At 40.9% G+C, this 22,528-nt stretch overlaps 1 protein-coding gene across 15 annotated transcripts in view; it reads right to left on the minus strand.

The window, feature by feature from the left end:
- LOC140514444 (TP53-binding protein 1-like) overlaps nt 1–22,528 on the minus strand; it is a 130,598-nt gene that overhangs the window by 6,464 nt on the left and 101,606 nt on the right. For 10 of the 15 annotated variants that reach the window (XR_011970632.1, XM_072624826.1, XM_072624829.1 and 7 more), the window contains 6 exons: nt 20,985–21,137; nt 12,264–12,562; nt 11,138–11,287; nt 10,425–10,855; nt 3,702–3,917; nt 370–464 (listed from right to left, as the gene is read on the minus strand). Coding sequence is in view for 11 of the 15 variants with exons in the window: in XM_072624826.1 (XP_072480927.1) it covers nt 370–464; nt 3,702–3,917; nt 10,425–10,855; nt 11,138–11,287; nt 12,264–12,562; nt 20,985–21,137 (1,344 nt within the window). In the remaining 4 variants the exon portion in view is untranslated. Of the gene's footprint in view, nt 1–363; nt 465–810; nt 887–3,701; nt 3,918–5,188; nt 5,485–7,993; nt 8,174–10,424; nt 10,856–11,137; nt 11,288–12,263; nt 12,563–20,984; nt 21,138–22,528 lie in introns of those variants that run through there. The other 5 variants (XR_011970634.1, XR_011970633.1, XM_072624830.1 and 2 more) reach the window with 5 other exon arrangements.

Below are 22,528 nucleotides of genomic sequence, written 5' to 3' on the forward strand. Positions count from 1 at the left end.
TGATTTTGTTCTAAGATGATCGCTGAAAGGTATTCCCAACAAATTGAGAGGGGAACTGAGACGAAGCCCTCCAGACAGTACCATGTGCCTTAGCCCGTCCAGGTGCCAAAAAAGCTTCTTATTTCCCTTTAATGCAACTCACCAAACCTCCAGAATGCCCTAATGCCCCTGCAGAAATTCGCAAATAATGCCAGTCTACAGGCCAAAAATCAGAAATGTGAAGTGCAAATTTCTTTCCAATTCCAATCCCCATCTTTTCTGTTCCTAGCAACAGTATTCTCCCCATGCTAAGCCTCAACTTTATGCCCTACTTACCCCAGCATCTGATGTACAGCAACTTCATGTAGCTACAAAAGAGGAAATGCTCACCTGGGCTTCATTGAAGTCTTCAAGAATGTAGCCAGCTCCTGCTCGAAGCTGGGACTCTGTATACTGCTTGTTGTAAGGGGGAGCTTCCAAAAATTCTACATCAAGTGAGAAGAACCAGTAAAATCCAGTTATTGCCAGAAACTTCTCATTTGTGATCTCCTATTTTATACTTGGCTTCCTACTACCCATTCTCCCACTCCCCAGCTGTCTCCAAAGCCAGTTCAAGGGTCTCCCCATGGATCAAAAGAGTTCTTGAAAGGTGGAAAAGGCTGCCAGAAGAAAGGGTGGTGGGACAGTTGAGGAATGGAGATAGGACAATAAAGGTGGAAAGAATATCGAGAATCTTCCCAGTCAGGACTGCATCTAGACCATGGCTGCTTACAGGGATTGAAATCCCCCAACTTCCCAGGATAGTCTGTTCCAATGTTTAATAACCCTTACCATCAGGAAGTTCTTCCTTATGTCTAACCTAAATCTCTCCTGCTGCAAACTAGCCCATTTCCTCTAGTTCTGTCCTCTGTGGAGATGAAGAACAACTGATGAGTACTCTCTTTACATAGACCTTCACACATCCCCCTCATTCACACTTTCCCCCCACCCACACTAACACTTAATGTGCCCAAAACGCTGGAGGCAGAGGCCGGGCAGGGGGAGCAGTACAGGAGTGCTGGAGGACAAAAAGGGAGACATCCCAATGTAATTTATGGATTATCCGGAAAAACTGTCTCAATTTTTGTTGAAAAATTTTTCTAGAATGTATTATTAGCCAACGCCTTAGTAGAGGATAATAAAAGAAAACCTGTTATTTGATAAATCAGATATTATATTTAGATGAAATCTGAATATTAATGATTACCATATAATCTTAAAGTTGCTGTAGAAGGTGGCAGTCACTGATACCAGGTTCTATCCTGAAAGCTTTAGGGGTGTTGTTTTTAAACAAATCCTCAATCAATTTTTTTTTCTTTTGGGTCACTTACTCCTCTCCAATGTAAATGGAATATAGAAATTACAAATGAGAGAGAAAATTCTGGTTAAGGCTTCTAGCCGACTGGATTCAGATTAATTTGTTTTAATGTTAAAAAAAAAACAAAACAAAACCCAATCCAGTGCATGGTTTTCTATTTCAACCCTCCACCCTCCCCATCAAAAATTTCCAGAAATAATCACCTTACTCTATAATATTAGCTCATATTTATATATAATGCCTTTAAGTTTATAAAGTACCTTCCCCACAGCAACTATTGTGAGGTGCACAGTGAAATGTTAGCTTCGTCTTAGAGAAGAAAGGAAGGCACAAATGTTAAGCTACTTGCCTAAGGTCACACAACTAATAAACAGGAGAGCTAAAAACTGAACCTGGGAGATATCCTCCAGTCCACTATTCTAGGTCAAATATAAAACAGCACTCCAGGAGAAAATCAGAGCTGCAGGTCCCTGCTTCCGGTACCACCTCACACACTCAATGAACTCCTGAGCCAGTCATTTACATCTAATGCCTCAACCTATTGATGTTTTCCACCAAGTTTCTGTTTGCTCTTCCTCTAATTATTCCTCTTTTGGGCAGACTTTAGCTACTCTATATCTCTCTTAAAATAAATACCAAAACTGGACATCTACAAAGGTCTGACCCGACACCACAAGAATACAATGCAGCGTCATTATGTTGACTTAATAGTCCGTGATGATGAGTCACATTCACCTTCTAGTACATTAGTAATTTCATTTCAATTGTTTTTTGTTATAGGATTGCTAGTTTTGTGCCTATTTAGGTTTTAACCTCCAACTGTATTGTCTTATATATTCTCTAATTTATCCCAGTTACTACGGATTCAACGTCTGTATTTGGAGATACAATTTTCCCTACCTGATGGGACAGAACCAAAAACTGAATGGATTCTTAACAGTCCTAGAGCCAACCACTTTAACCCGTCATCCCATATAAATCCCCAGGATGACCTCATGCTCCTTCCCTTCTCAGAGTCCAGTTACTTGGGAATCAATGCTGTTACATGATTATAGTGCATGAAAATGAGGACGATGAAATGGGGATTTTTATCATCAAAATTCTTAAGGGTGAGAAGCAGAAGGCTGGGAGAAAGAGAAGCAAGAAAGGAGAAAGAATATGAATGAGAACAAGATCTGGCAACATTAGGAAGGTAAAGAAAAATGAGGCCCCAAATATCAATGTCCCCTTTTCAGAACACAAATTACCTATACAATCAAATCCAAATATATAATCAGCTTAGAAGCCAGTTAACAAGCTATATATTTTTGGATTCCAATGAGTTCAAGAGGAAGCCTTTCTATTACACCTCAATTCTCTTTAGTGGGAAAAGCTCATCCACTTCCTGTCCCTTCCATGCCCCTATTCATTCTCCAAGTTATAAAACACACCACCAGTAACAAAAAATGAAGCACAATTGCTTCTCTTTTCTGCTAAAGTGATTCCCTGTAGCCTTCCAAGATGTCTCCTGCAAATCCTGCCCTCCTTTACATTTTTCCCATTTCTCTGAATACTTGGCACTTATCAGAAAACCCAAATTTTGGCTAACATTCAACTAATATTAACATTGTACAGGGAGGTTTGGCTAATGTTAAAAATTCAGCAAAAATAAATAGCTTGTTCATTAACTGGGGTTAGAGACACAACCCTGAAGAGCTACTATGGCTGCTGATCACTAATGGTGATACTACCGCCAAATACAGTTTGCTCTTCCAAGACTTAATGTCAGCCAGAAATCCGTAGCTAGTGTTCAAATATCACATTAGAGAAAAGTCTGAGCCTTAGCCATAATGGGTAGATTGATGTGTTTTTGTCAGCCATTCTTATTTAAATTCATACTTTCCTTTTTTCCCTCTTAAGAGTCTTAAGACTCAAGACTTTCTGAAGGCAGAGAACAAGTCTTTCTCATAACTCCCCATGATGTTATTAACATAATTGTACGTTTAGTTTGCAGTCAAATGGATGAAAAATGTCTAGAAATTGCTTGTTGACAGTCCTTGACAGAAGACCTGCTATCGCCACATATCCCCCCTTCCAAAGTCCCCTCAAAGCCAGTTGCCTTTCTCCCCCTCCCACCAGTTCTGCTACAGCCTTTTCCTTAAAACTTGGATAGGAAAGACGTCGGCTACTTAGAGGAGGCGTGTTTGCTTTCCTCTGTCCTTAGTTCAGGGTCGATTTCCACTTGTTTTAGAGCTTCTCTACGTGACAAAGGGCACCAAGCACAGGCTTACTAAACAAGTGGAGCAACTAGAATAAATATGAGGGAAATGGGAAGCTATGTCAGAAACCCACAAATTTCCATGGGAAATGAGGACAGTGGTCTCACCCTCCTCTTCCTCACTGCTCCCAGTAGGACCATCTGGCAATTTAGATCGGTTGGCTAGCTTATCGTTGGCTGTGGCCATGGTGAGGAGAAAAGCATAGCCCAGAAACAAAGTCTTGTTGTGGGGTAACGGTCCCCTCTGGTCTTCCAAAGCTAATGGCTCTCCAGCATTGTCTCCACCTTCGCATGGACTCACAAATTCTCCTACTCCCACGGTACCTGGTTAAGAACAAAAACAACATTATTACAGAGAACTCTCACGTTGTACCAGAGCCAAGGAACCTAAGAATATAGCATTCTACACACAGTAGGCACATATAAATGTTCGTTAAATTAAATGAATCCTACCTGCCTGAGTACAAAGTAGTATACAACATTCCACTCTATTTTGTTTACTTCTGAGATGACAACTATGTTACATGAGGAAAAAACAAAAACAACTATGTAGAGTAAACATAAATGAAAATTTTATTTTTTTAACTTAAATAAAAATCATAATAAAATCAATGACACGGTGATATGCATAAAATGAAAAATCTTTCAATACACAAAAATAATTAGAATTTTTACACATCCAAACCAAACGTTTACGGGACTAGCTAGGAGAGGACTCATGGTCATTAGAACTCCCCCCTGGTCAGTGTCTGTTCTGTTACTGTTTCCAGTACCTGGGAAGGAGGTGAACCTGTTAGCTAAGGGTTTATGACACATCCAGATTTGTTTGATCCTCTTTGTTCAATTTTCCAGGAATAAAAGAAAATGGGTATTTGTGTCAGGAAAATTGACTGTAAGGCTCATATAAAGACGAAGATGACAGGTAACGTTTTCCCCAGATAAAAGAACGAGCTAGAAAGAAGCTTGCATCTAGGGACATTTTGACACCCAGATGATGAAGATACAACCAACAAGTCTGAACACAAAAACAGCTGCCCTTTTAATAAAACTTAACACTGCAATTTAATCAAACTACTTTCCTACATCCCAGCACCAAAGGAATAAGAATTCATTAAAGTTGAAGAGACTGGAGAAGCCACTGGAACATGGAACACAGGTTAGTAAAAGTCATGCAAAGTGCCACAATGAAGCAGTGCTGGACAGTCGCTGGACATCGTGAGACAATGAGTTCCCAGGTTCTGAGGGCAAATGAGACACCAAGAAGCACATGTACCATGGATAAGTGACAACCACAAACTTCACCTGCCTCTAAATTTTGCCCCCATCAGCCCTGATTCTTTTCCCAGGCCCCCCCCCCCCCAACTACCCCCATCACAAAAATTATCATTTAAATGTTTCAGATATTATTGCCATTCCCTCTTTACCTTACTCTGCCAAGAATATTGTGGTGAGGGGGTAGAAAGGAGTGATTAACTCCTCAATGAGCTGGAGTGCCCTAAAACAGGAGGCTATATGAAAGCATCTTACGCCCTGCCTAGCTGAATACGTACACAGCTCATTACCAGGAGAACAAAAGGCCACATAATTAACACTACTTTGTTTTTCACAATACTTTATTATCTTTTGCCAAGAAGACTACCATTTGCATGTCATGAAGGTATCTGAAGGAAGAGCATTTACATTGTGGCAGACTTGCTGCCTCGCTTGGCAGGGGATCAATCTTCCTCAGGGCATATCAGTTTCCTCTTCCCAGAGAGAGGCCCCATAGAGACTCGGGGACTTTCGAGAGCTTTACGAGGAGGAGTGGCAGTGGCACTGCTGCTGGAGGTAGTGGGGGTGCCTGGGGAGTTGAGGTTACTTCGTCGTTTTCGCTTACGCTCCACCAAATTATCTATAACCAAGTAAGACAGAAAGTAATTAGTTCTCACAATATAAGGCCCCGAATCCTTCCCTCACACTTCCCACTGCACTATAAAACATATTCTAAGACCATTCCATATTTTGTTTCACACTTCTATGGCTGAAGATTTGTTTTACTTCTTGCTGAGCTGAGGAGGGTTGACTGAAGATTTGCTTTATCTCTGCTGGGCTGAGGCAAGAAGCCTAAGGATTTACTACAAGGTGGGGCAGGCATCCTTCAGTGGCCAGACTTTCCATGTGCTTCAGTGCAGCCCAAGAGAAATACAGAAAAACTCCACCTGGCCTCAGCACATGCCAGATACCACCACTAGGATTCTATCTCATCAACAGGTAAGCTACCAGTACCTGAGGCCCCAGTACACAAAGCTAGTGACCAGGCCTCTGGCCCCTAGCACAAGAAGCTTGGGACAGTGTGGCCTGTACTCTAGCAGGAAAGCTCAACTTTAAAAACTACTAAACAGGCTCCAAAAATGATCAAGAAGCAAAAACAAACACTGATAACAGAAAGTGACAACGGTGACAGGGAAGATCAAAACACAAACTCAGAGGAAAGCAAAATTGTCAATAAACCTACATCCAGAAAACCTCAAAGGGGGCATTCCCTTTGGTCTCAATTGGTCTCAAGCCCAAAATACCTTCTTGGGAGAGTTTAAGAAGGATTTAAAAAGTCAAATAAAAGAGGTAGAAGAAAAAACTGGGAAAAGAAATTAGAAGTATTCAAGAGAGAGTCAACAGTTTGAAAAAGGACAAAAATTGACCGAAGAAAACAATTTCTTAGAAAGTAGAACTGGCCAAATGGAAAAAGGTACAAAAAGCTAACTGAAGAAAATAATTCCTTAAAAATTAAAGTTGGGCAAGTGGTAGGAAATGATTCTATGAGACATCAAGAATCAGTCAAATAAAAGCAAGAGAATGAAAAGATAGAAGAAAATGTAAAATACCTCATGCGAAAAACAACTGATCTGGAAAATAGATCCAGAAAAGATAATTTAAGAATTATTGAAATACCAGCAAGCCCTGATCATAACAAAAAAAAAGCCTGGACAGCATCTTTCAAGAAATTATCAAGGAAAACTGCTTTGATGTCTAGAATCAGAGGGTAATACAGACATTGAAAGACTCACCTACTGAAAGAAACCCCAAAATGAGAACGCCAAGGAATATTGTAGCCAAGTTCCAGAATTATCAGATCAAGGAGAAAATACTGCAAGCAGCCAGAAAGAAATCATTTAAATATCACGGAACCACAGCCAGGATTACACAAGACTTGGCAGCTTCTACATTAAAGGATCAGAGGGCTTGAAATAGGATATTTTGGAAGGCAGAGGAGCTTTGATTACAACAAAGAATCAACTACCCAGCAAAACTGAGCATAATCTTTCAGGGGAAAAGACAGACCTTCAATGAAATAGGGGACTGTCAATTATTCCTGATGAAAAGAAAAAAAACCAGAGCTGTACAGAAAATTCAATCTTTAACTACAAGACTTAAGAGAAGCATAACAAGGTAAACAGGAAAGAAAAAAAGTGCTATTCATTAAGGTTAAACTGTTTATATCCCTACATGGGAAGGTGACACTTGTAACTCGTGACAGATGCATCTTTATCAGGATAGTTAGAAGAGGCACACATAGATTAGAGCATGTGGGTAGAAGCTGACTTTGATGTGATGATAAAAAAAATTAAGGGGTGAAACTTGTACTTGGAGAAGAGGAAAGGGGGAGGTAGGACAGAATAAGTTACATCACAAGAAGAGGCATAAAGACTTATTACAGCAGAGAGAAGTGTGAGGGAGGCCCCAAGGGGGGCAAATATCATTTGAACTTTAATCTCACTGGATTAACAGAGAATAAGATATACATACAGCTGGTTTTAGAAATCTAGCTTACCCTATGGGAAGTAAGAGGAAAAAGTGGAAAGAAAAGGGAGGGAGCTGATACAAAGGAGAGAGCAGATTGAGGAAAGTGATGGTCAGAAGCATAGCAGGTCAGAAGGGAAAGGGTGAAAGGTGAGAGAAAAGTGCAAACAAGGGGGAAAATAGGATGGACAGAAAGAGGCACAGTTGGTCATCAGAACTGTGAATGTGAATAGGATGAACTCTCCCATAAAACGGAAGAAGACAGCAGAGTGGATCAAAAACTATAATCCTACAATGTTGTTTATAAGCAGAGAGACACACACAGAGCAAAAGTAAAAGGCTGGAGCAGAATGTATTATGCTTCAGCTGAAGTAAAAAAAAGCAAGGATAGCAGTCCTGATCTCAGACAAAGTAAACATAGATCAAATTAAAACGATTTACTAGAAGGTTCCGGGAAGGGAACAGGAACAGACAGTGGCCCAGGAATATGCACCTGATCTCCATCTAATCAGCCACAAGTGGATACAACAATAACAAAGTTAATCAAGCTACCCAAAAGACTGCCTTTTAATACAGGCTTGACAAGGCTTCCTGAGATTAGCTGCAGAGAACACCGATCTTACCTAAGCTAATGTCTGCGGCCTTGGTGAGGGGTGTTACTGGCTCACATGGACCAAGCCCATACTGCTCCCTCAGTTTGTTCCCTTGTTCCAAAGATAAGATAACTGCCATTCGCTTGTACCATTTCCTTTGGCCCTCTTTTTCAATACTGTATTATAATTCCCCAGATTCTTTTCTGTGTCCTTTTACCACGCGTGGGAAGAAAATAAAGGAAAGCTGTGGTCAGTGATGCCATCCCACGTAGTCCATTACTTGTGTCCACTCTGTGCTCTGCCCAGTGAACCTAAACCAGCTGATTCGAACACTTGAAAGCTGGGCTATGACTACACACGAGTTGTCACAGCTAGTGTATTACCAGCCAAAGTGTATCCAACTACCGCACTGGAGTTGGGGGAAGGAAAGTTCGAGGGCGTCAGAAAGAGGGTTCTGGGGTAAGAGCCACCAGTTATTTCTCAAGCCAAACACTGCTGGCTTTTTGATGGCTCTAATAGTTCTCTTGAAATTACGATGTGCTGTAGAGTAGCTGATGTAACTCATTAATCCTTTTTAATTTTGTTTTTTTTGGGAAGTATATACCTGACATTCAGATTTGGAGTGGGCGGGCACCTGAAGAAAAGGGGAAACTGAGACAAGCTGGTACGAAGCAGAAATGTGTCTTTCCTGCTTGCTCCTCTCTCACTCTCCTCTTAGTCTCGTTGTTTTAATTCTTTTTTTCCTTTTCTTTTTTTTTCTTAACAGTACTTTTTCCAATTACATGTAAAGATAGTTTTCAAGACTCATTTTTGTAAGATTTTGAGTTGCAAATTTTTCTCTCTCCCAGACAGCCAGCAATCTGATACAGGTTATACATGTACAATCATGTTAAGCACACTTCTGCATTAGTCATGTTGTGAAAGAAGAATCAGAACAAAAGGGAAAAAACACACCATTGCTCTAATTCTGACCCAGTTTCTTAGGATAAAGAGTGAGTATGAACAGAAACTGGGAGATCTGGGTTCTAATCATGATTCTATCACAACCAAGCTCTGTGAAATCCTCAACACCCTCATAACAATCCTTGGTTTGTCAATAAGCCTGTAAGCGTACGCCAATCGTGCTTGGTTGTTGGGATGTTAATTGGAGAACAGGGTTTCTAACAAAGGATTCTTCACACCACCTCATCCTCAAACCCATGATCAGGAGAACCCGTTTTGTTCTTTTCTACCGGCCTGTGTTCCACTATAGAGCTGGAAAAACCAACCTCTGAAACCCAAGGAGCCGACTTTCAGAATCCTGTATCACAGGCTTGAGACAAATGTCAGAAACAAGAGAGAGAAAGTAAGACTGAGTTCTGCTCGTCAGCATAAATTTCTTTACAATCCTTCCTGAGCTCCACAAAACTACAGAACTCAACAAGAGAAATCCCAAGTTTTAAAAGAAACACCAGCAAGTCAAGAATTAATCAGCCAGAGTAAGAGCTACATAATACTTCATAGACTTAAAAAAGAAACAAAAGAATTTAAAAAACAAGCCACCGGTACTGACTTGTAGAAATAATTCTGAGAGCTCAAAGGGATCGAATTAAATTATTTTCTCCAGGATTTATTCTGGAGACAATATATCTTTGGTGTTCAAAGAGCTAAACGCGGACCTACAAGAGCTATTTTCGTACCTAAAACCAAGTTTTCAGAATTTGGTACATATATCTGGAACATATTTTAGACCAAATTTTTGGTGTTTGTTTTGTTTCATATATTTGGTAGAATTCTTTCAGTCACAGAACAAAATTTTTTTAAAAATGGAACTCTTACTAGACATCATCTTTCTAAACTGCCCTGCCATCAAGAACCATAAGATGAGCAAGCCTGCTCCAGACTGACAAGAGCAAGCAATAGAAACTCAAGATTCCTAATCATAAAATATTGCCTGAGTTCTCAGAAACAAAATAATTTTTTCCTCATCATCTAAAGGAAAAGAAAAACTCTGAGAAAGGTAAACTGTTTCTAAGTAACAAATGAACAATATCTTACTACCAGTTTAATTCAGAAAGAGGAAACAATGAAAGGCATAGAGCAGAAAAGATTCTCACTGCTACCCCTCAGAAACTTGTACCCTGGAGGGGAAGGAGTGAGGACAGAAAGCCAGTTCCTCAAACCAGACAAAACTGGGTATGTGCACTTTTGCATACATGTGAACACCCGCAGGCATCAGTACAACTTCTTCCTAGGAACAGTTACTTATCTGATTTATTTCAGTTGCAGTCATCTGTCTGGTTTTATCAAGACAGACAGTAAATAAAAAAGGAAGCAATCAGAGTGGCTAGTTTTGGGTGAATGATTTCTGACCGGACCCTAATGAATAGTCAGGTTGGGGGGGACTTTTCAGTAACTGATGAAAGCACCCCACGTATCCAAGGACACACTGAGCTATTAAAAACTTTGCTCCTTTCATTACCTGCACTGAAATATTCATCCTCTGAAAGGGCTGTCACTTCTGTCTCCAGCGGAATCGGGTCACACAAGAGAATGTCTTTGCCCAACACATCACATTCATAGCCATCATCAAAAAGGAGCTTATACTTCCCAGCTCCAACATCTCGTGTTATTTTCCCAGAATAAAAATAGCCATTGGAGGACCACTTGGCTACAACGCGGAGCCCTACAAAGCTGTTTCCTGGAGAGGAGGAGTCTAGGCCATCAGATGGGCCAGCAACAACCTGCAAAGGAATCTCTGGAGAGTCGCTACGGCATAAACCTCCAGTACCGCCATCTGCTCGTTTGTTGGCATCTGGCATACGGGGTACAATGCGAGTGAAGGGTTTATCCTCCGGCGAGACACTTGTTGAGATATCCTCGACACCAAGAGGGCTAGGCAAAGCTGTTTCTCTGAAAAGGAAATGTAGAATGAGGAAGTGAGAATGAGATGAATGAATTAAGGAGGATGCACATTAACTTCTCATTTCCCTGCCTCAGAGAAGGAGCGGAATGATCAGCCACGGATTCTGAAGTCATGAGTCTGGTCTTCCAGCTGCTCTCACCTTTACTCACATCATCTGGCAGTCCCTACACCATCCCCTCTTCTCTCCTGGCACCCCATGCACTACTCTCTCCTCCTCCTATTTTAATGAACAAAAACCCAACGAAGCACATCTCACACTGCCCAAATACCTGGTGCCAGTCGTCCGAGAAGGAGGGCGGCCCCGTCGTCCTCTGCCGCGAGGTGTGACGGGACTCTTTCCTCCCTGTCTGATGCCAAGGCCGGCATCGCCATCCTCCTCACACACCGATGCCCCTATCTGAGTGGCCCCTTTTCTAGCGCTGCAGAACAAAGGCAAGTTAGTCGGAGGCCACCTATTAGGGAATTCTCATGCCAGGCTGCAGGCCTGGTCAACACGTACCAGCCCCTAATTCAGTGATAAGCTAGTGTATGAGTCACATCTCAATCATGAAATGGAAGGGAGTAAAAACAGAAAGGAGGAAAACAGTGAGCTTTATTCTTGTCTATGATGAAGCTAAATGCCTCCTAATCAATCTTCTGAGCACAAGCTTCAAACTCAGCAAACCTCCTTCTATTTGTCTTGCCTTCCTGTCCACGACAGAATCTGCATTAGAAAGTAAAGAACCCGTGTGAAGTCATCACCCCAAACCTGTTTTACTTCTCATAAAAGCAAAAGACTTTGGAAGTGAGAAAGGCAGCATGGTGCAGTGGGAAAGCTCTGGATCTGGCATCAGAAAATCTGGGTTTGAATTCTCGCTCTGCTACTTATTATCTGTATGAACTTGGGTAAAGAACCTAATTTCTCAGGCCTCAGTTTCTTCATCTGAAAAATGAGTGGTTTGAACTCTATACTCTTAAGGTCCCTTCCATCTACATCTCTATGATTCTATGGTTTCCAAGGCAGTTCCTAAGAAGCAGGGAAAGAGTCACAGGAATAGCACACCCCCATCATGTCCATCATATTCCTAATATTCACATACCTCCTATGATTTGCTACTAGGAGCCCATCAGGGTCTCTGGCCTATGAAGGAAGGTACTTTGCCAGCAGAATGAGAGTGACAGGCTCACACTGATCCTCCAGCAGTATCTTAACTATCAGCTAAAAGTACCCTAAAGAAGCAACACCTACTGTAACAACCCAAAAGCAAGGGAGGAAAAGAGAACTCATTTAGTCTGGGGCAAGGGGGTGCTGAGGGCTGGCGAAAATCTTCCGAACTCTCTTTCTGCCATTCCCATCATTCCCCTTTCCATAAGTTACATCAGCCTCCTCATCCCACACTAAGCCCATGTCCCTACCTCTGGATACAATATCTGCACCTCAGTTTTCCTGGGCCTCCACGTGTGCTGGGTAAGGCAAAATCTGCAGATTCTGTTGCACTTGTTTTCCCTTTGCCAAGACCAGCTCCCTTCCCTGAGCTGCTACTGCTTTGTGCAACTGAGAGGCCACTGCTTGCCCCACTTGACATCCGGTTCAAGCTGGATGCCTTCGAGGAAAAAGAGCTGATGTCCCCCAGGTCTCCTGAGGAGCCGCCTGTCTGTGATGGAGAGACTTCAGTCTCACACTCTTGACACTCCACCACTGGTTCTTCAGCCTCCTGGAAGGAAAAAAGAGAAAACAAAGTTGAGGAATGATATTAAGACAGTGCATTTCAACTGACAAATTAGGTTAAAATGAGTGACACCAAAACTTAAAAATGGCAAAAAAGATTCAGATTATAAAACTGGGTTTTAGTCTAAGATCACAAGAACTCTTTTTAAAAAGAAGAGGATTTAAAAAGAGAGGGTTCTGGGAAGATGGCAAAATAGGTCAGAAAACTTTTGGCTCTCCAAATTTCCTCCACAAAAAAGGACAGAAGATCACTTGATAGCAGCAGAAATAAAGACGGGATGTAAAGCAATTATTCTTCTAAGATAATTTTTTTTAATTTTCTTTTTAAAAATTTTTTAAATTAATTTTAAATTTTCTACATTCACTTCCGTAAGTTTTAAATTTTCTTCACTTTCTTCCCTTCCTCTCTCTCTGTAATACGACATGGGCTCTACATATCCATTCCTATTAAACCTGTTTTCACAACAGGCATGTTGTATAGAAGAATTAGAATAAATGGGAGGAACCATGAGAAAGAAAAAAACAAAACAAAAGAGAGCAAATAGTCTGCTTCCATCTACATTCAGACTCCATCACTCTTTCTCTGGATGTGGCAGCACTTTCCATCACGAGTCTTTGGGAGTTGTCTTAGGTCCCTGGCATTGCTGAGAAGAGCCAAGTCTGTCAAGGTCAGTCATCACACATTGTTGCTGTTACTGTGCACAACGTTCTCCTGGTTCTGCTCCCCTCACTCAGCACCAGTTCCTGTAAGTTTTTCCAGGTTTTTCTGAAGTCCTCCTATTCATTATTTCTTATAGCACAGTAGTATTCCATTACATTCATCTACCACAACTTGTTCAGCCATTGCCCAATTGATGGACATCCCCCCAAGGTCCAGTTCCTGGTCACCACAAAAAGAAGTGCTATAAATATTTTTGTACATTTTCCCTTTTTTGTGATCTCTTTGGGATATAGACCTATTAGCGGTATTGCTGGATCAAAGGTATACACGTTTGTGTAGCCCTTTGGGCATAGTTCCAAATTGCTCTCCAGAATGGTTGGATCAGCTCACAGCTCCACCAACAATGAATTACTATTCCAACTCTCCCACATTTTCTCCAACATTTATCATCTTCCTGTTTTGTCATGTTAGCCAATCTGATAGGTGTGATGTTGTGTCTCAGAGCTGTTTGGATTTGCATCTCTCTGATCAATAGTGACTTAGAGCACTTTTTCATACGACTATAAATAGCTTTAATTTCTTCCTCTGAAAACTGCCTGTTCATATCTTTTGACCATTTATCTATTGGGGAATGATATGTTCTTATAATTAGACTCAGTTCTCTGTATATTTTAGAAATAAGGCCTTTATCAGAGACACTAGTTGTAAAAATTCTTTCCCAGTTTTCTGCTTCCCTTCTAATCCTGGTTGCATTGGCTCTGTTTGTGCGATCTCCTAAGACAATTTGAGAAGACCCCTGGAAAGACCCAACCTCCAGGAGCAGAGGTCCCACCTAAGTAAAGCGCACATCTCCAGGCCAACTACACAGAAATTCACAAACAAGTCCTGGGCGCAGCTGGGCTAAGAAGTAGCCCCAGTTTTAGAAACTTTCATCTTAAGACCTGTTCTGGCGTGGGGTGGGGGTGTCTGAAAGCTGAATAGGACCTTAAAGGACCTACTACTGCCAAGGGACACCAAGCACAGCTGTGCTGACCAGATGTGTCCCAGACTGGCTGCAAGGAGGAGGAGCTAGCACACACCTAGTGACTGCAGTAGCAAGGGGCAGGGACCCTGTTGGCTGTGGGCACTTGCAGGACAGCAGAATACCTGGCTTCAGTTCCAGGGCAGAAATGACAGCTATAGTTTACAGCCACCCGAGGAACCAGAGGGAGCAAAATCATGTGTGGCTTAGGAGTGGAGAGAAGAGCTCTAGGGTGGGTCCCATGTAACAGTAGGAAAGATCCGAGGCTTGGGGCAGCATTCCCTGTACCTTGGGACTAGAACGTGATTGCACTGACAGCGGCTAACAACAAAATAAAACAATCAATAAATGAATGAAATAAGTAAAGAAAGGAGAAAGAACTCAAGCACAGATGATTACAATGGGGATAGAGAAGATCTGGGTTACTATTGAGAAGAAGATAATGGAGCTAAAAAAGCCACTCCTATTTTAATGAGAAACGTCAAATGGTCCCAAAAAAAGAGTTCTTGGAAGAACTTAAAAAAGGACTTTTTTTAAAAATCAAATAAGAGAGATTTTAACAAGATAATAACAAAACTGCTGTTTGTTTCTGTCCACTTCTGAACTTGTTTCTTTCTGTGTATCGCTCTGATGTTTCTCCCCGTATCTCACACCTTCTCCCACTTCTCAAAGTAAGTGTTCCAAAGCCCCTCGTTGGAACAAATAAGTACAACCAAGGAAACCTAGCCATCACACTAGCCACCCCTGATCCTTCACCTCTAGTTCATCCCTCCTCTACAAGCAGCATGAGGCACACTCACCATTAGTCTTCTGAAGTCATGATCAATCTCTGCATTGATCAGAATCCTTCAGGCACTCCAAGCTGCCCTCCTGGGTGTTGTTGGAGCTACTGTGATACCCACTCTCCTACTTCTGCTCATTTTATTTTGATTCAGTTCATTCAAATCACCCCAAGTTTCTCTGAAGTCTTCACATTGGTAATTTCTTATGGGTGATAATATTTCATTAAACCCATACAAGAATTTGAGCAAATGGCTAGCAGTCGAATCATTAGTAATATCAAATGGTGGAAGGGAATGTACAGTTTGGTGATTTTTGGTTACAGTTCCTTGTCTACAAGCTCCTGTTTCCCTTTTGTCTTTAGGACAAAATGTAAACTCTTCTCTTAAGCACTTAAATCCCTTTAAACTTGGCACCAACCTAGTTTTTCAGGTTTTTTATGTGTTATCCCCCCTTTATATATTCAGTGGGTCAGCCAAACTGACCTTACTATTCCCATATGTGACATTCCGTATGACATCTATTTACCTCTGACCAGAACACACAACACCTCTGTCCTTCCACTTCCTAGGTGTCCCTAGATTCCTTCAAAGTTTGGCTCAAGCACTAATTCTTACACAAGGCTTTTCATGATTCTCTCCAGTTACTAGTGCCTTTCTATGCCCCTCACCTCCAACTATCATGACTATTATTTTATAAAGAAGTTTAATTAATGTAAACTAATTGCTACGAGAACAAAAGATGCCAGAAAGTCCCTTAGTCAGGGAACACTTCACTCACTTTACTGCCTAGGAGAGAGAGACAGAGAGAGAGAGAGAGAGAGAGAGAGAGAGAGAGAGAGAGAGAGAGAGAGAGAGAGAGAGAGAGAGAGAGAGAGAGAGAGATCGCAAATGAAAACGAATGAAAGAGAAAGGGAGGGCACAACCAAAGGCAACTCTAATCTAAATCATAAACTCATTGTAAAATCTTATCAAAAGGATTATGGATGATTACAAGTAGTTTCACATCATAAAGCAGAAACAGTCAAAAGTCATTCCAATCATGTCTAAGGTTGAAAATTGAAGAAAACAAGCAGAAGAAAAAAATGAAAAACAATCTGCAAGGATTTTTATACCAAACTTTCTATCATCAAAGCAGCAGAGTCTTAGACTTAACTCCTTAGTATCACAATCCCAAACATGCTCATAGGGAAGACACGGATGGAACTAAAGAGGACAAAGATGGACACGCACCTGAAATAGACCAAGTGCACACAGAAGACACAGTCACGTGCAAGAGTCAAGGAGATTCTAAGGTGTGGAGAAATCAATTCACAGGGTGTATATTTAAGTGAAGGTATCAAAGATGTGGGGAAAAATCTTGACCCTTATTACTATCAAATAAAAAAGACTAATTTAATCCTCTCACTTTACAAATGAGGCCCAGAGACGTGAAATGACCTCCCCAGGTCGGCAGAGCTGGCGGCAGAGCCAGGGTCTAGCCGCGCCTCAGGGCTCCTTCCATCACCCCCTGATTCTCTCCCTTCACGTAAACAGAACAAAACAAGTACCAGACAATATAAAAGTAACGATAAACACCCTTTCAACATGAGAAAAATGTTAAACATCCTCTGCTGAAAAAGGTATATTAAAAAAATACACACAGTACAAGTTTTGTTTTGTGAAATGCAAAATCCTTTATTTTGCTGTCCTGCAATCCATACCTCAAATCTTGCTAGGTAAAATATAGCTAGAAGTTGCAAAAAACTTGCATATGGCAAACAACACTGAACTTGGAATCAGAAGACCTAAGCTTGAGCCCCACCCCCGTGGACTCACCCTTGAATCTAACCCTCCTCGTGTGTAAAATGGAGACGATCATCTTTAAACTAGTCGGTTTATTGCTATAAGCAGCAGCAATACTCTAAGTATTACTGGATGTTAGAAATACAGTTTTCAAGCCAAAAGATAAAACGTTAAAATAATTACTGACTATAAGAATAATTCAAAGAATATGAAACAGGGTATTATTTTAATTAGTGCAACCATTAACAATATTATTCATCAAAATACATATGTATCAGTGACAATCTGCTCTGAGGAGCCCTGGACCAGGACATTTAAGCAAAAACACCAGGCTACAGATCAGGTTCCATCGATCAAAATTTATATTCCTTTGGGCAGAGCACCCACCAGTAAGCGTATGATTCCCTATGTGGATGAAGGAAAGAGGGAGAGAAGGAAGGAAAGAAGGAAGGAAGCTGCATTGTTCAACTGGAACTGGCCAGTTGAGTCCCTGGCTCCAGAGGAAAAGAGTGGGGCTGGTGACTTTGCATAGCCCTGATTCACTTAAATCCAAGTCATGATCTCACCTCCTCATGTCATGATCCTCTTTGGGAATGAAGGACAAACAACAAGGATCTCAACAGCTTCATTTATCTGGTAAATGACTAACAGCAGCAACAGTACACCAATACCTTAAATAAGAATTTTCTGGTGTGTGACTTTACAGAGAATATGCGGCAGCTCCTCACATTAGTTTCCAACAGTGGTGAGCACTGGCAGTAACAGATCCCTATTTAAAAAACTGCATAAGGTAGCTTCATTCTCCAAGAGGATGCACACTCCTCCAAATGCCCACTAGGGGAAGTTGAAGAAATCCTGCTGCATTGGACAGAACATCTGAAATGGAACCTCAGCTCTGCCACTTATTACCTGTGTCCTTGGCAAGTCATGTAACCAATCTCACTGTACCTCAGTTTCCCTATCTAAAAGATGAAGGGACCTCTAAGTTTCCTTGTTTAAGGCAAGACAACAGGGACAAGTTTACTCTGTGATCACTAAGGGGAATTAAAATGATAGAAGAGTGTGTCCTTTGGCTGCTCATATGACACAAGTCTTCAATGGCCTCTAAGGTGAGTCAAAAAGGTCTTCAATAATTCCTGTTGTTTTCTTACCTATGACAACCTTCTTTATCTATTATCTAGTAAGGAAATGTTACTATAAGGGCTTCTACTTCTACTCTTAAGATGTACAAGGATTAATATTTCCATTTTACAGATGAGGAAATGAGGCTTAGAGCTAAGAGATGACTTGTACAAGATAACACAACTGGTGAGTATTGGAGCTGGAACGCAAACCCAGGTCTTTTGACTCCAAGTTCAATGTTACTTACATCTTACCCTACGGGCCCTTCCTGAGACTCCAATATACATGTTTTCTGGGGCAGGTATGGGGAGAAGGAATGAATCATCTGAAGTGACCATAGTCTAGAAGAGGATGTGGGTTTCTTCATTCCTGAAGCAAGACTAACATGATAATAGAAAATCATCCAATGTTGGATATAGAACTATTATTTTTTTCTGAAAAAGCACCCAAGTGAATGCCTTAGATGAAGTGGTAGACTGTCTCAGCACAGCTCTCACAGATACAGGCACATGGGTTGAGAATTTTAACTGGCAGAGAAAATCTTCAAACAGAGAGTGAGGGTTCCCTCCCTATCCCTGAAGAAAGTAACTTAGAGGTGGACAGGCGACTGGCATAAAACCTGAGAAGAGGTCCCAACAATAGGCAGCACAAGTGTCCTGTTAGATCTATGTGGGGAAGGTTCAAGAAGATGGAAGCAGAGCCCTGCACCCACGGGGCTGGGACATCACTCAGACTGCAGTGTACTTTATGGAACTGGACAAAATAATAACGATCGCTCAAGAGAACAAAAGGTCTGAAACCTTGTGGAAAATAACAGGGAAGTGTAAGAATTAAGAGGACACAGGCATCACCACAGAACAAACTATGTTCTAAATAAGTAAACCTGAAAACTGTCTTGGTCCTGATTCAAAAGAGAAAGGTAGGTAAGTGATACCAATCAGACACAGAAATAAGTAAGTACAGCAGCCTAGCAGTCCGTAAAGCCAGGAAATCAAACTAGTGGGTAAATAACTCAGTAACTGGGCAAATAACATCAGAAACTGATGGAAAAATGGGAAGGAAGTAGAAATTCAGATGATACCAGTGTCTCACATCCACAGCCTACATAAAAAACCACATATAACCATTTAGAAAACAGAAGATCTCTTTCACAACTGTGGCTTGGAGGATGAAAGGAGGGGCAGGGGAGAGCACACTCTTAACCAAATGTGGGTTTGCATTAAATATTCCTGACAAGTCTGATATCAATAGACAGAGAGAACACATGGCATGCTGGGCAGAGCTGGGCTCCGAAGACCGAGGTTCCAGTCCCCGCTGTGAGGCGGATTGGCCGGATGACCCCAGACGAGTCAAGCTGCAGAGGCAGTTTCTCATACTGTTGAAATCACAGGATCAGTCCAAAAAAGAATCCAAAATACACACTGAACTGACTCAAATATATAAGACCAAAAGGCATTCCCAATAAAATGAACAAATACTTTTCAGAAGAAGAAATGTAAACGATCAGCTGCCATAGGAAAGATCACCCCAAATTGCTAATATGGGTAATGAACATCCAAACAGCAGAAACAGCAACACGCAGTCCAACAACATAGATCTTGGCCTTAAAATCCGCTGTGTGTACATGCGGACAAGGGATTGGCCCCTTCTGTGCCTCAGCTAATGGATCTCTACAGTGTGGATAAGAATGTTTCCACTACTACCTAACAAAGCTGTTATGAACAAAGTGCTTTATAAATCTTAATGAAATCTATGGGAGCTATTGTCATTATGAGACAAACATATATATTTGAGGCCTTAATATGATATTTCACCATACTGCGTGTAAAAGTTGAGCATAAAAGCATTAGTTCTTTCAAAGGCTCAATAATGGACCTCTTAACAGATTCTTAAGATAGCCAAAAAACCTGAAAACTATGCTGAGTCTCTAGATACAAAAGGAATAACTTTTCCTGCCCTGTTTCTCCAGTTCTGAATCAGACTCACCAGCAGAGGTTCTAATATGCGATTCCTTCACCATGTCCAATTTCAGCCCGAGCTCTGAGGTAAGTACACAACTTTAACCAGAGCAACAAGTGGCAACGTGATCATTAAAAACTTAGACATTACACCAACCCTGAAGATGAGTCTACGTCAGCTTCCAAAAACATGAACTTTCAGAATTTCACAAGCAATCTATTGCCAACATTCCAAAGCTGGAAGAAAAGAGGCAGCCTAGAGTGGTGAAAAGAGTATTGGCCTCCGTCAGGAGGACCTGTGTTCAAATTCTACCTTATATAAAGGCTATGTGACCCTGAACAAATCATTTAACCTCTTCTCAGGCTCTGTTTCCTCATCTGTACAATCAGGGCATTGGACTTGATGGCCTCTAAGGTTCCGTCCATCTCTATCTAAATCTGTGATTCTCTGACTGACTGGGTGATTACAACAGATGCCTTGTAAAACCGTATAACAACCTGCATATGAATTATAGTGTGATAGTGGATCTAGAGTCAAAGAAATGAGATTCCAATCCTGTTTTATTTCAGACTTAGTACCTGTGCGACCTAAAAGCACTGCCCACCACCAGGCCCATTTTGCCGTCCACAAAAGTACGGAGGTGGATTGGATGATCTCTTGAGATTCATTCCAACTTTAGATCCAATGATCCTATACTAAGGTTTTTAAACGTTATATAAAAATTTTAAACTGTATTTTTAGTATGCTGCTCCTCATTAATACTGCACACCTGAGAAAGTTTGATAGTCATTTCTAAATCTCTACATTAAAAGAAAAGGTCACTGAGTGGTTAAGGGACAAGTTCAGGGCCACACAGCAGAATCAGGACTGGAGAGGATTACAAATTGGAATCATTAACTTTTAGCTCGTGCGGAGGTCTCGGAGCTACTTCACCCTTTTACTTTCTGATATAAAACATACAGAAAACAAAGCATCAACAGCTGGATAATGGGGACATAGGGAAAAGATAGAATGGTCACAAGAAACCCAAGGTACCATTCTGTTGAGTGAAATTTGTCACTTAAATCTAGTATATTATTACCTCAGTCACCTTTCGATCCACTTCTGTGCCATCTACATAATATACATCAGTGATAACACGTGTAATGAGTGTGCGCACTTCACGTATAGTTCTCATGTGACGACGCAAGACCTGGCCAGGTGGGGGCTGAGGCAAGTCAAATTCTTCTTCTCCCTATAATGTTTAAACAGTAGAACAGATAATTTACACACTAATACAAATGGATAGAACTATAACCCAACCAATTCAAAATGACACAATTGATGGGTTTCATGAAATCAGAATGCAGTAAAACTACGTGAATTAATTACAGCTGGAAACGGATACAAGATTTCTTGCAGTGGTGAAACATTCAGTACATAATCTACTTAACAGACATGCCGTGAATGTATTACGCCTAAAACCTGGGTTGATGTCTACAAACAAATTTTGAACAAATGAGAATCCTGTTTATAGCTCTATCATAAAGAAAAATAATTTATTAATTCAAATAAAACCTTGTGCCTTTATGAAGGCTAAACGTGAAAACACCAAGTGAAACTTGGCTCATACTACAATATAAAACATACAATTTTTTTTCCATCCAATTCTGTGCTTTTATCAATGTAGAGAATTCCTGGTACCCAATCCTCCCACACTCACATGCACAGTTGTACCTTGCCATTTATATTCTCAGAGAGTTGTCTGAGGCACGGAGAGATAAAAGGACTTGTTTGAGGTCGCATGGCTGGTACGTGTCAGAGGCAACTCTAACCCAGGCTTACCTGACTCCAATGCCAGTCTTCTACGTACTAATGTCATGTTATTTTTATTAAAAAAATGTTTATTTCTTTTTATTTAATTTTTCTCATTCTACTATGAACTGCTGACACATGAAGTGTTGGTTCTAGAGAAAAAAACCTTCCCCTCAATTGTCACCATTCATTTAGTTTGTCTCCCATATGAAATCTCCAGTGTGGAATGAGTCTTATACTTAGGCAGAAGGACTTTATAAGGTGTCTTTCTAATATGAATTCTGTGATGGGAAATAAGGTCTTGGTAGAGCTGTAAAAAGAGTCAACTTTGAAGTCAAATAACCTAGGTCTGACAACACTAGGTATATTTTAAGGCATTTTATCTGTTAGCTTCAGTTTCCTTACGTGTAAGGGGACTAGATGACCTCTGAGCTTTCTTTCCAGCTGTAAACCCTTGATATTTCCCACATTAAAGCTTCTTTCAAGGACGAATCCTAATAGCTTGTAAGTTGCAACCTCTGATGTACATTTGGCAAAACTCCTATTTTATAAGGAGCTACAAAAACTAAAGAATTCAAACAAATAAATTAATCTTCAATATAAACATCACATTATTTCATACTAATAGTCATTTCCTCTACAACATCTCATGTTTATTATCCCATCCTTCCCACTTGCACAGCTTACTTAAACCCTCATCATCCCTCACTAGGACTCTTCCATCAGTCTCCTGACTGGCCTCCCTACCTTGCTCCATTCTCAGACATCCTCCACAGAGCTGTCAACATGATTTTTTCATAAAGCGCAGTTCCAATCCTGTTACCATCTCTC

Source organism: Notamacropus eugenii, chromosome 7 (assembly GCF_028372415.1).
Source record: "Notamacropus eugenii isolate mMacEug1 chromosome 7, mMacEug1.pri_v2, whole genome shotgun sequence".
NCBI lineage: Eukaryota > Metazoa > Chordata > Mammalia > Diprotodontia > Macropodidae > Notamacropus > Notamacropus eugenii.